Raw genomic sequence first — 15,146 nt, forward strand, 5'->3', positions numbered from 1 at the left:
ATGGGTAGAGTCCCATGGGAGACACCCCCCTCGTGGAGTTCGTGCCCCAGCTCGCGGTCCCAGCCTCTCAGCCCCATAGCCCCACTTAGCATCCCACCTTGGCCTGGCATTGCCCCCTCACTTCTCCACCATCCCATCTGTGGAGCGATCAATAGGGGCTGGGCTCCCCTGTGCCACTGCTGGTCACTGTCTGCAGGGCGATTGGTGGGTTTATCAGGCCCCCATTTGTACCCACATTGGCCTGGCGCCACCTGCTCACCTGCCCCTCCATCCCACTGCAGTCCCGCCTCTACTGATGTCCACTGCCAGCACTGTGTTGCCAATGCCTGCTTTGTTCTGTGACATCCCCTGGTGGTCAGCACATGTTATATGGAATGGTTGAACTCCTGGTCAAAAGACAGCCTGAGGGGACAATTTACTTATTAGGCTTTTATTGTATAGGATTATGCTTTTTGAATGCAAATTAGATCATGGAAAGAAGAGTCCATTTTATTGTTTGGATATTTGAGCTTTTATAATTGAAAGTAAATTTGTTTAATTTCATGATTCTGGAAGTTTCTTTTATTAATTAAATTCATGTAATGAAGTATCATTATCTTGGTTGAATTAGGTCACTTTTAGACCCTCATTTCCTGGTATATATATACAACAAGTCAGGAACATTATTTCCACATTCTTCATTTAAAAAGGTAAGTCTGCCTTTTATTCTGTGTAGATTCTATCTTTTACATGCCATTATTGAGAAGAAAGTATATTGTTTTATACTCCACAGAATTATTGGAAAACAAATAAAAATATCAACGTATAATATGGCAATTATGATGAAATCATATGGAATAGAAAAACTACTTTTTAAGTTTAAAATTTAGGAGTCACTTATTCAAGAAAGTCATTTACTATCTGGAAGTATTAGTAAAAATTTGAGAAGAAACAAACAAACCAAAAATAGATGAAGGAGCTAAAAAAGATTTTAAAAAACCCCAACACATTGAATAGTTTAAATTGATATATCCTAGTCTCTGAGTGGAGAGGAAACGGTGGAAATTGTGGATTGACCATTGAGAAAGTGAGGACAGAAAAGCATATTAGGTACAGAAACTGAATGTGTTCAGTATGAAACATTGGAATTTCAACTGTAACGCAAAACACTGGTAAAAGTGAAGAAATTTTTCAAAGAATGTGAGAAAGTTAGCTATAGTCTGCAAGGTTCTCATTTTGCCTTACTATATGATTTGAAAGAAACCAATGTTGACAAATGATTGGTCATATTCTATTTCTTTATTGTAATTGAAATATTAATATAAATCCATATATGTACAGCCCAGGGACACAGACAATAGTGGGATGAAGGCCTGAGGTGAGGAAGGGTGGAGTTAGATGGACGGTACTTGGGGGGGAGGGGAAATGGGGGACATCTGAAATGCTCTCAATAATAAAAATAAATTAAAAGAAAAATAAATGGTATCCGGCATAGAATATTACAAATCATCTACAAGTAGAAAGCACAATAAAATATTGTACATGAGGTACCTGTGTTTAGGCATTTGGCAATAGACAGATCAGGAGATTTCTCACTGAGAAACAGGACACCTAGAAGGTGAGTCTCAAATTTAACTTGACCTTCTGTCTGGGAATAATGTCTTAAGCACAGCATAAGAAGTAGAATTAAGCAACCACTAAGAGATTGGAGTTCAGGGATGCTGAAGCAGTTGGAACTTGAAGGAGACAGGACCAGAGATGGACAGAGCCTATTAAATGTATGTATTTGGGGGGAGGGTAGCTGCCTTCTGTCCTTCATTGAGGATTATGTTACATATTTGCTGGGTAAGATTCTACTGAAAGGTAGAGATTCAAATGGAGATAATACTATAGGTTAGTCATTTTTTAAAATATATTTTTATTAGTTTCAGATAAGAAGGTGGACTGAGAGAGAGAAGCATTAAGCACGAGATCATTCATCAGCTACTTCCAGCATTCTCCCTCCTTGGGGTTGAACCCACAATCTGGTCATGTTCCCTGACTAGGAATTGAATAGTGATATCCTGGTTTACAGTTCAATGGTCAAGGTCTGAGTCATGCCAGCTAGGCTAGGCCAGTGTTTTTATTACCTTTTTTGCTTCATGGTACACATAAGCTAATTACAAAAATCGTGTGTCACACCTGAAGAAATATATAGGTATAATTTTGATTCACTTACACTGCATGGATATTGTTGTGTTTGCTGTTGCCATTTTTTTTTTAACTTGACAATGTAAGGGAAAAGATGTCTCTGCCCCTGACAGAGATTTTGTCAGGTATTGCTTGTTTCAAAAATTCCTTCAACACACTCATTGAAAATTGTTGCTGTAGGTCAAACATTGTTGGAAGATAATGGATTGTTCAGACCAGGCAGCATTGTATGAGCAGGCATTCAGCTGAGATCAGAAAGGCTAATTCTTAGGAGAAGGCATCTGGAGTAATGGGTATTTTTATCACCCCATTCTTCATCCCATAGCCTGAAGCAATGAGCAGAGTAAGGAGGGTTACCATTAAAATAATTACCTTCCTCTACAAAATGCAGTACTCTAGCCCTGGCTGGTTTGGTTCAGTGGATAGAGTGATGGCCTGCAATCTTAGGTTCTATTTCAGTCAAGGATAAGTACCTTGGTTGCAGGCTCCTCCTGGGCCCTGGCCCTGTTCTGAGCTCATGCAGTAGGCAATCAATTGATGTGTTTCTCTCATATCAATGTTTGTCTTTGTCTTTCCCTCTCTCTTCCACTGTCCCTAAAAAACATCAATGGAAAGATATCCTCAGATGAGGTTAACAAAATGTAATACACTCCATATAAAAGGCTAAGCAACTGACTGTCCAATTATCTGACAGATAGCTATGATGCCCAGTGACCACCTCAGCAGATGCTCTGACCATTAGCTATAATGTGCAATGACCGCCAGAGTACAGATACTCAATGCAGAAGCTGCTGAGCTACAGTGACTTGACAGCAGTGGTTCTCAGGTGACACCCCCACCAAATCAGAGAGGAGGTAGTCTGATTCCAGGGCGCATCGCCCGAGAACCGCCCTCTTGCAATCTGGGCCCCCTTGGGGCATTTCAGAGAGCCAGTTTTGGCCCAATCCCAGAAGGGTAGGCTGAGGGTCTCCACCTGCTAGAGGTATCCTGCTCACTGGATACCTTTAAGCTGCAGGGCTGCCCCATGTACAGACCGCTGGGGAGGGATTGGGGGAAGTTAGCTCTAGCATGTGTTGGATCTATCTCACCTAGTCCTACCCTCCCAGCCTCCTTACAATTAATTTACTTTCAATGTGCCTGAATCTGTGCACCAGGGCACTAGTTCTTTATAAAGGGTTCCAACATTGTAGAGGAAGGCAATAAATGCACATAAAATAAAAAATCAATGAGAAAAAGAAATCAAGGTGAATAAGGACACATATGTAACACCCTAATCAATAAAAAAATAAAAAAAGGAAATCAATGAAAAATAAATCAATGGAAGGAGAAACCAAGATGGCGGCATAGGGCAGACATCTGAATGCAGCCTACCACAACACATTTGAATTTAGAACAGGAAAACAGGGGATGCATTGCCCTGAAGCGCCAGACGGCTAGCTGAGAGGAGGCTCTGCCATCTGTGAAGGAGAGAGAAGGCACGCTGAACCTCAGGAACTGTGAAGGTACCGAGAACTGTGTGCGAGAAAAGGTGCAGAGAGGAAGGGCTGGACCAAGATTGCTGCTGGCTTACTCCAGGCACCTGGAGAGGGCGGACAGCTAATGTGCGGCTGGCTTTCTTGTTGGAGAGGAAAACAGAATCACCCTATTGCTCTGATAGATGGTCCCAGACAGGGAAAGTCCAGACTGTCAGGCAGTGCGCAGAGATCTCTTGGAGGTGTGTGAAGCCAGAGGCCATTACTGCGGGACTTGGGGAGGAGCTGAAGGGAAAACAAAGTTTGTCTGCACCAACCCGAGACTCTGCCCCAACTGTGGCTGAGCACAGAAGCTCTCCCAGAGGCTGGCTTTCTCTAAGGAGGAACTGGCCAGAATCCAAAGCTTGTCTGCGCCTTTACCAAAGAGGTGCACGTGTCTGCAACCAATCTTCCGAAACTCTTTTTCGAAGGACTTTTCGAAGGTGAGACTGACAGGGAACCAAAGATTGTGTGCGCCACCCAGAGACCCCCACCCTATCCAAGCAGAGTACAGAAGCCCTCCTAGCTGAGACACTGCTGATCCTCACAGCCAATTGGCTTGGAGATCAACGCTTCCCAGTGATACCAACAAAAAGCAAGGCTTAACAACAAGACTGCACACACAGCCCACAAAGGGGTACACCAAGACTGTCCACCACTGGTCATTGGGAAGGCTGTGCTACTGGGCTCTACCAGAACACCTAGCACACAAAGCTATTCCATCAAATCAGGGAAACAACTAAAACGCAGACAAGAGGAAGGACACAAAGGAAGGAGATGGAGGAAAATAAAAAAATTTGACATTGAGTTCAAAACTAGAGTTATAAAGTTATTCAACAATATCCTAAAAAAGGCTGATAAAATAAATGAGACCTATGAGGATATGAAAAGGGAGCAACTAGAAATAATAAGGGATCAATTAGAAATGAAGAAAACATTGTCTGAAATAAAAAATATACAAAGTCCTAAAAACAGACTGGAGGATCGCAAAAATCAAGACAAAGATTTAGAACACAAAGAGCCAGAGGACACTCCTCTGCAGAAGGGAGAAGATAAGAGAATCCAGAAAGTTGAAGATAGTGTAAGAAACCTCTGGGACAATTTCAAGTGAATGAACATCAGAATTATGGGGATTCCAGAAGAAGAGAGAGAGCAAGATACTGAAAGAATACTGGAAGAAATAGTGACAGAAAACTTCCCCCACCTGGTGAAAGAATTAGACTTACAAGTCCAGGAAGCCCGCAGGACTCCAAACAAAAAGAATCCAAAGAGGACCACACCAAGACACATCATACTTAAAATTCCAAGAGCAAAAGACAAAGAGAATATTAAAAGCAGCAAGAGAAAAGCAGGTAGTTACCTATAAAGGAGCACCCATATGATTGTCAACTGATTTCTCAACAGAAACCATGCAGGCCAGACGGAATGGCAAGAAATATTCAAGGTGATGAATAGCAAGAACCTACAGCCAAAAATAATCTACCCAGCAAAGCTATCACTCAAAATCAAAGGACAGATAAAGAACTTCACAAATAAAAAAAAAGCTAAAAGAGTTCATCACCATCAAACCAGAATTATATGAATTGCTGAAGGGGGTTATTTAGGAAGAGGAAGAAGATAAAGATAAAAATTATGATCAACAAATACGTAACTATCAACTAGTGAATTTAAAAACCAAGGGAGTTAAAAAATCTGATGAACAATATTAACTGGTGAATATAATAGAATCAGAGGTATGGAAGGGGAGTGGAGTGACAATTTTCAGGGAAAAGGGGAGTGGGGGTGCGGGAAGAGACTGAACAAAAACTGTGCACCTATGGATGAGGACAATGAAGGATGGGGAAAGGACAGAGGGTGGAGGGGAGCAATTGAGGGGGGGAAGAGGATCACATTTGTAATAATCTGAACAATAAAGACTTATTTTTAAAAAATTAAAAAAAAGAAAAAGAAATCAATGGAAAATAAAACATTAAAGCCCAGATTTTAGTTCCTTAAAATAACTAAAAATTAATAAGCCTAGTAAGACTTCTTCAGAATAAGAAATAATTCTATCAATATTATGGATAAAAGGAGATTTTACTAGTCACAGAGAAAAATAAATATTTGAGAGTATTTTAAAAGCTTTACTCCAAGAAATCTAATAGTTTAGATGAAATACAAGTATTTTTTTCTCTGGAACACACATCCAGGTATATGATTGACAAGGCATATTTTAAGTGTATGTTTATATTTTAAAAGGAATTAAAGCAGGGGAGACAGGTGGGGGGTGGAAGAGATCAACCAATGAAGGCACAGACAATAGGATGGTTAAGGCCTCAGGTGGGGGTGGGGCCAGGGTGGTAGAGGTCAATGGGGGAAACAGGGGACATATGTAATACTTACAACAAAAGAGATTTTTTAAAAAAAGGAATTACCAAAATATTTGCCAGAATGTTGTACTATCTTATATTTCCACTGGCAATGTATGAGAAATGAGTGTCTGCATTCCTGCCAAGGTGATCACTGTTCAGAATTAAAAAAAAATAAATAAATAAAATAGAACTTCTTATATAAGTGTAGTGATATAGCCTGTGCTTCCAGGAGGAAGCACAGAGCTGGGATTTTCCATCCACTCACTCTAGGCAGAGTTAGGGTGGGGATGAATCAATGGTGTCTAGTAGCCACTGCCTGTGTTGTTGCTTGGGTGGCTAGACTGTGCTGAACTCATTGGATCTCCAGGACTCCTGTCACAGATACTAGTTCTTTGGGTCAGCCCCTCAGAAACATTAGGGCCCTGGACTTGTGAGCAAACTGCTTCCCACCCATCAGTTGGATGATAATTAGAGAATATGTTTCTGATCATAAGGCAGTGCTCTGGGGCAGAGTTTCTGGTGAAAAGATCTCCCAATTCTTCCTACTGGCTTTGGTAATAGATTTTCCACTCTTCTACGATGTGCAGGAGGCTTTCTATTAGTTTCTAGTTTCTCACATAGGGAAATTGCCTGTGAAGTGTTGCTGAATTGGTCTGTTTGTTGGCGGATGGAAGAACTAGGGCTTCTTATTGCACCATCTTCCTGCCCAAAATTTAATTTCAGTGTTCATTGTAACAAGTTTTCATAGCTTTTTAAAACTCTTTTTGATAGTTTCAACATGTGCCTCATGTCAATATTGGTATCAGTTGGTTGTATTTTCCATTTTTGCTGTGATTTTTCTTGCTTGTTGGTAGAGGGTGTTATTTTCAGTTTCATTCTTCATGTTTAAATAATCTAAATTTGAAAGCAGTCATCCAGGTTAAGTGTAGAGTGTGTTCTATTGTTCCATTGACAGGTTAGATTTCTTGGGTCTTTTGATGTTATATTGTTCCAAGTGCTCCAGATTCTCATTAGTACTTCTTTTTTATTTTTAAAAAATGTATCCTTATAGATGTATTACAGATGCTATTTGTTATTTTGATGTTGATTTGAACAATACCCTTATCAGTTATATAATTTCCAAATATTTTCCCCATTTTATGATTTGTCTCTTTCTAGATCTAATCCTTTGATCTGCACAAGTTTTTGTAATTTTAATATACTCTACTTTATTTTTGGTTGTTGTTTGTGCTTTCTGTGCCAGAACTAGGGAAAGACTGCTCACTGCCATATCCAAATTTATGGAGATTTACCCCTATAATTTCTTATAAGAGTTTTGTAGTTTCAGCTCTTATATTTGGATGTTTGATCCATTTGGACTTAATTATTGTAAACTAGAGGCCCAGTGCATGCATTTGTGCACCAGTGGGGTTTCTCAGCCTGGCCAGCAGAGATCAGGCTGGAACCAGCTCTCCAATGTACCCCTGAGGAGTACTGGATTGCAAAAGGGTGCAGGCCAGGCTGAGGGACCCCACCAGTACATGATCAGGGCCATGGAGGGAACATGTGGAGGGGCAGAAGGAGTTCCAGGGCATTTCCAGCCCATATCACCCAGTCCTGATTGGCCAAACCCCAGCAGCAAGCTAACCTATTGGTCGGAGCATCTGTCCCCTTTGGACAGTGTGCATCATAGCAACTGGTCAAACAGTTGAATATTCAGACAGTTAGCATATTAGGCTTTTATTATATAGGATGGTGTATAGTAATACCTAATATTATCTTTTGCATATGGATTTTGTTTTTCTAGCATAATTTTCTAGCATAAGTTTTTCTAGCATAATTTTTGAGACTATTCCTTATACATTGAATAATCTTGGAAGTTATGTAAAAATCTATTAACTATAGATGTATAAGTTTATATCTGAACTCATAATTTTATTGCATTGGTCTGTATGTCTCTCCTATTACAGTACCACACTATTTTGATTATTGTAATTGTAAGTTTTTATTATATAAAAAACTCTTACATAATTTTAATTGGGTTACATATCTTTTTATTAATGAGCTGTAATATCTCTTTATATATCTTAGATACAAGTTCTTTTAAAATATATGCACAAACAACAACAGAAAATAAACTGGAGTTCATTAAAATTACAAAAACTTTTGTACATAGATACAAAACAGAAATATATATAGAACAGCGTAATGGTTGCCAGATGGGGACGGGACTTGGAGGACTGGGTAAAAAAGGAAAGGGTTTAAGAAGTACAAGTTGGCATTTACAGAATATTCACAGAAATGTAGAGTACAGCATAGAAAATATAGTCAATAATCTGAAAATTATTTATGGTGTCAGGTGGATACTGAAAATATCAAAGGAAACACATAGTAAAATATCTAATATGAAATAATATTAATATAAACTGCAATTAAAAATAAAATTTACATTAAAAAATAAGTAAATGAAAGAAAATATAAGTATTATGAATCATTGCCTCTAGGCCATGGCTTGCCTTTTTATTTCCTCAATAATATCTTTTTAAAAATTAATACACTTTATTTTTTTTCAGCATATTTAGATTTAAGAAAAACAAAGTGGAAAGCACAGAAAATTTTCCTGCATCCTCTCTAATTAGTACCCTATTATTAACATTTTGGATCAGAAAGCTATTTGGTTTACAATTTATGAGCCAATCCTATCTAATAAAGAGGGAATATGCTAATTGACCCTCACATGATCACAAAGATAGAGGTGCCCACAGCCAATAAGGAGGGAATATACTAATTGACTGCCACACTCTCAAAGATAGTGGTGCAGCCAGCCACAAGATGGCAGTGCCCATGCCCCTCTGCCCTGCTGGGGCGGCAAGTGCCGGGCCACCACTCCTGACCGCCTTCAGAGTCTCCCAGTCCCCTCAGCCCCCCAGCTGCCCAGGACCAGCCCAAGGCACAGGCCAGCCTTTGATGGTGGCTGCCTAGCTGCCCAGGGAAGCCTTAGGCTTAGATAACCAGGGCTGACCGAGGCTTGTGCTGCCAGCAATGACAAAAGCAGAGGAGTGATGGTGTGTTGCCTTCTCATGTTTACCAAGTCACCTCCTGCCCCTGAGAGCTCCTGGATTGTGAGAGGGAGCAGGCCGAGCTGAGGGACACTTTCCTCTAGTGCATGAATTTTCATGCACCGGGCATCTAGTATTAATAAATTACTACTTATTAAATCTAACAGGTTACATTAGGATTTATTCTTTTTTTCTTTCTGATTCTGTTTTGCTTGTTTATTTTATATTTTTTTAGATTCAACGGTTGATTATATATATATATATATATATATATATATATATATATATATATATATTGCCATTTTATTGTTCATATGTTTATCTTTTTTTCTTCTTATTATTTTTGAAGAAATATTACATTTCATGTAATACTGGTTTGGAGGTGACACACTCCTTTATTTTTCGGTTTTGTCTGGGAAGCTATATGTCCTATTCGAAAAGGTTCTTTTAAAATTATAGAATTCTTTATTATAGCAAGGATGTTTTGGGTTGGATTTATAGGCAGATGAGTGTTAAGAGGAAATAATTATATGTAGATCAAAAGGAAATCTGGAAATCTGGTAAATAATATTGCTTAATTGGCTAAATCTGTGCATTTCATAATGTATGTACAAATCATTCATGAATGTACCTTCATGTACTCCTGTTAGAGCCATTGCTTCCACCAAGGATATGTTGCAGAGATTCCAAATTCAGTTGTGACACTAAGCACCTGTTCTGGACTCAGGTAATTGCTAATTCCAGAGATACACATGGTTGACAATCTTATGTAACACTTTAATTTTTCCAAATCCCTTGAATGATAGAGTGAAAGCAAAGAAAATATAGGCTTTGGTTGTGTTTCTTCTCATATGCTTTCCTTGTCCTCCTTTTATCTTATCTAATAAATGAGTAATATGCAAATTTATCATAACTCAACTACACCCACAAGCCACGCCTACCAGCCAATCAGGAGCAAGTATGCATATTAGCCCAACCAAGGTGGCTGTGGCCATGGAAGAAGCAGGAAGCTTGGGTTTTCCAGGCAATGGAGGAAGCCAAGCTTCCTGCCCATCCTGACTGGCCCTGCATTCCACTCAAGGGTACAAAGTTTCAACTATAGAAGATAAATAAATTCCAGCAAAAACAGCAGTAGCCATGGAGCTGGAGAAAGTTGGGTTGCCCCAACTGATGGAGAAAGCCAAGTTTCCTGGCCTGCCTTTGCGTCCATTCAAGGCTACGAAGTTTCAATTATAGAAGATAAATAAATCTCAACAAAAATGGCAGCAGCCATGGAGCTGGAGAGAGCAGGAGGTTTGGTTTGCCCAGAGATGGAAGCAGCCAAACTTCCTGGCCTGCCTTAACCTCCACTCAAGGCTACCAAGTTTTAATTATAGAAGATAAATAAATCTCAACAAAAATGGCTGCAGCCACAGAGCTAACAGGAGGCTTTGGTTTCCCTGGCAATGGAGGAAGTCAAGCTTTCTGCCCACCCTGTCCTGCCCTGGCCTCTGCTCAAGGCTACAAAGTTTTAGTGATAGAAGATAAATAAATCCCAGATAACAGGGCTTCTACTTGGGTCTCCAGGGGTGTGGTGGGCCTGAAAACCACCACAGGCTCCTCATCCAGGCCATCCCATGCCTTAAGGGAACCCACACCCTGATCCGGGACATGCTTCAGGGCAAACTAGCCAGCCCCTACCTGTGCACCAGGCCTCTATCCTATCTAATAAAAGAGTAATATGCAAATTGAATGTAACTCCAAAACACAAGATGGCTACCTCTATGTGGACACAAGATGGCCACCAGAAGATGGCCAGCAGGGGTGGGCAGTTAGGGGTGACCAGGCAGGCAGAGGAGGGAAGTTGAGAGCAACCAGGCCTGCAGAGAAGGGTAGTTGGGGGGGCCAGGCCTGCAGGGGAGGGTAGTTAGGGTCAATCATTCTGGCAGGGGAGCAGTTAGGCATCAATCAGGCTGGCAGGGGAGTGATTAGGGGGTGATCAGTCAGGCAGGTAGAATCGGTTAGGGGCAATCAGGAAGGTGGGGAAGCGAGCAATTGATAACCAGCAGTCTGAATTGTGACAGGGATGTTCGACTGCCTGTTTAGGCCCCATCTTTTCTGGATCGGGCCTAAACAGGCAGTCGGTCATCCCGAAAGGGGTCCCAGATTGCAAGCAGTGCAGTCTGAGCTGAGGGGCACACACCCCTGTGCACGAATTTCATGCACTGTGCCTCTAGTCTTTTTTATATTTTATTGTCTATCTTAAGCTTACAGTCATAAAATTTATTTAGAATAAGTCTACTAGAATAAAGAATATTCATATGGGTTAACCCTATAAGAACCACAGGAACTTGTAAATGCCATAACAGACAGATGATATAAAATTAGGTAGAAAGTTAATTTGAGTAAAATGGAATGATTTCTAGATTTAATTGTACTGTAAAAGTAACTATCAAATTTATAAAAGTTTTTATTTGGTATTGATTTATATTTCTCAAAGAGAAAATAAAAATTAATTACTTTTATGTCTTTTTATGTTTTTAAATATTCAGGGGATTATTACAGTTGGTGAACATCAGTTTTGGAATTGAACCATTGGAATCCACAGCTATGTTTGAGCATATGCTTTATCAAATAAAGAATAGTAAAACTGATTTTCTCACATTACAAGACAATTATCCTATAATCCAATTTGGAGAGCAGGCCTACAGGATTCTTGTGAAGTCAGAAGTAAGCTACCGTATTATGAAATTTTCATTTTTCTACTTTTGATAAACTTATTCTCATTGAAATTTGTTACATTTAAAAAAATTTTAAACATATTAATTACATTAAAACCTCTTATAAGATATTTAACTATTTTAAGAATATATCAATAAGAATATCTACAATAATGAAAGAGAATCATGCAAACTAACCAAACCTCCACTATGCCCACAAGCCATGCCCATCAGCCAATCAGGAGTGAGTATGCAAGTTAACAAAACAAGAGGGCTGCAGCCTCAGAGCAAGCAGGAGGTTTGGATTTCCTCAGAGATGGAGGAAGCCAAGCTTCCCACCCAACCTAGCCTGCCCTGGCCTCTGCTCAAGGCTACAAAGTTTCAATTGTAGAAGATAAATAAATCCTTGATACCAGGGCCTCCACTTGGGTTGCCAGGGGGCTTGCCTGACCTGAAAACCACCACAGGACCCTAATCTAGGCTGCCCCATGCCCCAAAGGAAGCCCCACCCTGATCTAGGACACCCTTCAGGGTAAACCAGCCAGCCCCCACCCATGCACCAGGCCTCTTTACTATCTAATGAAAGAGTAATATGCAGATTGACCATCACTCCAACACAAGATGGTTGCCCCCATGTGGACACAAGATGGCTGCCACAAGATGGCCAGCAGGAATGGACAGTTGGGAGGGACAGGCCCTCATGGGAGGACAGTTGGGGGTGATCAAGTCTGCAGGGGAGGGCAGTTAGGAGTGACAAGGCCAGCAGAGGAGGGAGGTTGGGGGTGACGGGGCCTTCAGGGAATGGCAGATCGGGGGGGGGGGGGGGGGGGACGACCAGGCCTGCAGGAGAGAGCAGTTAGGGGTGACCAGGCCTGCATGGGAGGGCAGTTAGGGGTGACCAGACCTGCAGGGGAGGGTAATTAGGCACCTGGTCAAAGGCATCTGTGGAGTGAGTAGGGTACCTCTGGCAAGTGGGGTCTCAGCCTGGCCTGCAGGGATTGGACCAAAACTGGCTCTCCAACATATCCAGTGGTCCTGGATTGCAAGAGGGTGGTTCTCAGGTGACACACCCCAGAATCGGGCTCCCTCCTTTCTGGTTCCAGGGTGCATCACACAAGAACCACCTCTGCCAAGTCTCTGCAGTTCAGCAACTCCTGCATTGAGCTTCTGGTCCCTGGTGGTAGTGTTCATAATATTGACCTGTTGGTTGGCCTGTCAGAAGGGCACTTAGCCTTTCAAATATATAGATTTTATGTGTCTTATTTTAAGTAATATTGGTTAACATTGATTAGCATATTAAATATATGTAAAGTTTGCCACTAATTCTTATTTAAATGTATAATATTAAATGATATTTAAATAATTTTTAAATGATATTTCAAATTTAAATGATATGTGATTATATAAATCATTAAATGTATAATGATATTAAATGTAAATATCAAATGACTCTAGCAAATAATCTGGCACTTTCTTTTTTTCCCATAAGAAAACACAAACATGAAACCTTATTGTATTTACTTAACACGTTGGTGTTAATATTTTTTCCCAAGAGAAAAGAAAAAGGCATCTGGACTGTCTCCAGTTTGCCCTCACAGAAAAACCATAATCTATAGTTATCAGAAACTAGTTGGTAAATTAAAATATGGTAGCAACTTTCCAGAATCTTCTTTTTCATGAAATTCATAAGAACATCATCTCCATGTCAAAGCATTCACTCTGGGGCTGCTGAAACCTAGTGGAATGACCTCATCATCTTGTGAAGAGCCTCTTGGGCCTCCTGGTTGTGTTGCTATGCTATGCCAGAGTGAGGGGGTGACAGGGTGTGATTCAGTCTGGGGGAAGGGGTAGTGGAAGGGACCTGCAGTCTGACCCTTGCAGAGGGTAAGCAGTGGCCAGAGACCCAGGGTGCCAGCAGCAGGGGCCCATCAGGTCAGCACATTGTGAGCCTCCAGGGGACAAGGCATGGAGAGGCTCTCAGTCTTTACACTTGGAATCTGTTATCTCTACCACTTCACTACCTCAGCCCCTCCGTTGGTGCGGCATGAGGAAGAGGGACCCCCATCTTCTGGGGGCCCCAGCCTGTTGGGGGCCCAGCCCTGCCGGGAACAGTGGTTACATCAGGCTGTTCAACTCACGCCCTGCTCCAGCATCCTGGTACTTTCCTCCCACTTTGAACTCCCACAATTTCTATATGACTCAGGAATTCCATTTCCAAGAACCAAGAAAAATGAAAGACAAAATTTCACAAAGACCTATACATTGATATTTATAGCAACTTTTTTTTTTAATAAAAGCTGAAGTGTCTATAAATGTTCAACAGGTAAATGTACAAGCAAGTTGCAGTGCGTATCTTCACTGGCACACTACTTAGGAAGACACTAATGAATTACTAATAATCACAACAGGGATGAATTCTGAATGAAAGAAACCAGACAGAAATGAGTACATGCCATATGCTTCCATTTATATGGAATTGTAGAGTAGATCATTGTAACCTATGTTGAAAAACAGCAGATCATTGGTTTCCTTGAGCCTGTGGCTATTGACGTGGAAGAGGGTAATGACCTCATTCTTGGTCTGACTTATGGGAATGGTTACATGGCTGTTTATACTAATACCAACGATGTAACTGTATACTTAAAATGGATGCATTTCATTAAGTGTAAGCCACAATTAAGCCACTATAAATAACTGAAAGTATAAAACTGATGAGAAAATAGAGGCAATGTTTGGGGGAAAGTTGATGGGAATTTGTTAGCTTGAAGGTTGGAGCAGAATCCTAGAGGAGGATTTTGCAACAAAGGAAGCATGGTTTCTCCCTCAGCACAGCACCAATTTTTTTTGAAGATTCCAATCATCAAAAATATAAAGTAAAAGCTTCTGATTGGCACCTGAAATATTTGTTTGGAATTTCACCTGCTTATTAGTTGGCCCCCGTCCTCATATTTTCCTGTTATCTGTATCTTTATATATCAATATTTATTTATCTTTGTGCTTGGACATATATAAGGCACAGAATTATAAACCATATAATAACATAAAAACTGTTTTATTTATCTCATGTCCTCTGTTTTACAGAAAAAATTGGATGCTACACTATTGAAAAGAATTCTGAAAATACAAATCATTATAGATAAAGCCTTGGTATGCATTATTGATACATTTCATCATATCATTGTTTTGTGTTTAAATACAAAAGGAATAAGAAACATTCTTGCTTTGCAGTACAGATATAATTTAAAGTGTTCAAAATGTGTATTTGAATACAGCAGGGAATAAACATATATCAATTGCCTCTTCATTTAAATATGGAGATCAGTATTTATGGTATTGATATTTAAATCAGTATGCAATTCCTGTAACAATGTATAACTT

The 15,146-nt window shown here is 40.2% G+C and overlaps 1 protein-coding gene across 1 annotated transcript in view; it reads left to right on the plus strand.

The window, feature by feature from the left end:
- Positions 1–15,146, plus strand: part of LOC311620393 (A disintegrin and metallopeptidase domain 3-like) — a 123,526-nt gene that overhangs the window by 20,065 nt on the left and 88,315 nt on the right. Inside the window, exons 4-7 of the mRNA XM_084879744.1 lie at positions 611–689; positions 9,720–9,796; positions 11,601–11,778; positions 14,850–14,915. Of these exons, the coding sequence (XP_084735870.1) occupies positions 611–689; positions 9,720–9,796; positions 11,601–11,778; positions 14,850–14,915 (400 nt within the window). The remainder of the gene's footprint in view (positions 1–610; positions 690–9,719; positions 9,797–11,600; positions 11,779–14,849; positions 14,916–15,146) is intronic.

The sequence above is a fragment of the Pipistrellus hanaki genome, assembly GCF_964339955.1.
Source record: "Pipistrellus hanaki genome assembly, chromosome: 3".
Lineage (NCBI taxonomy): Eukaryota > Metazoa > Chordata > Mammalia > Chiroptera > Vespertilionidae > Pipistrellus > Pipistrellus hanaki.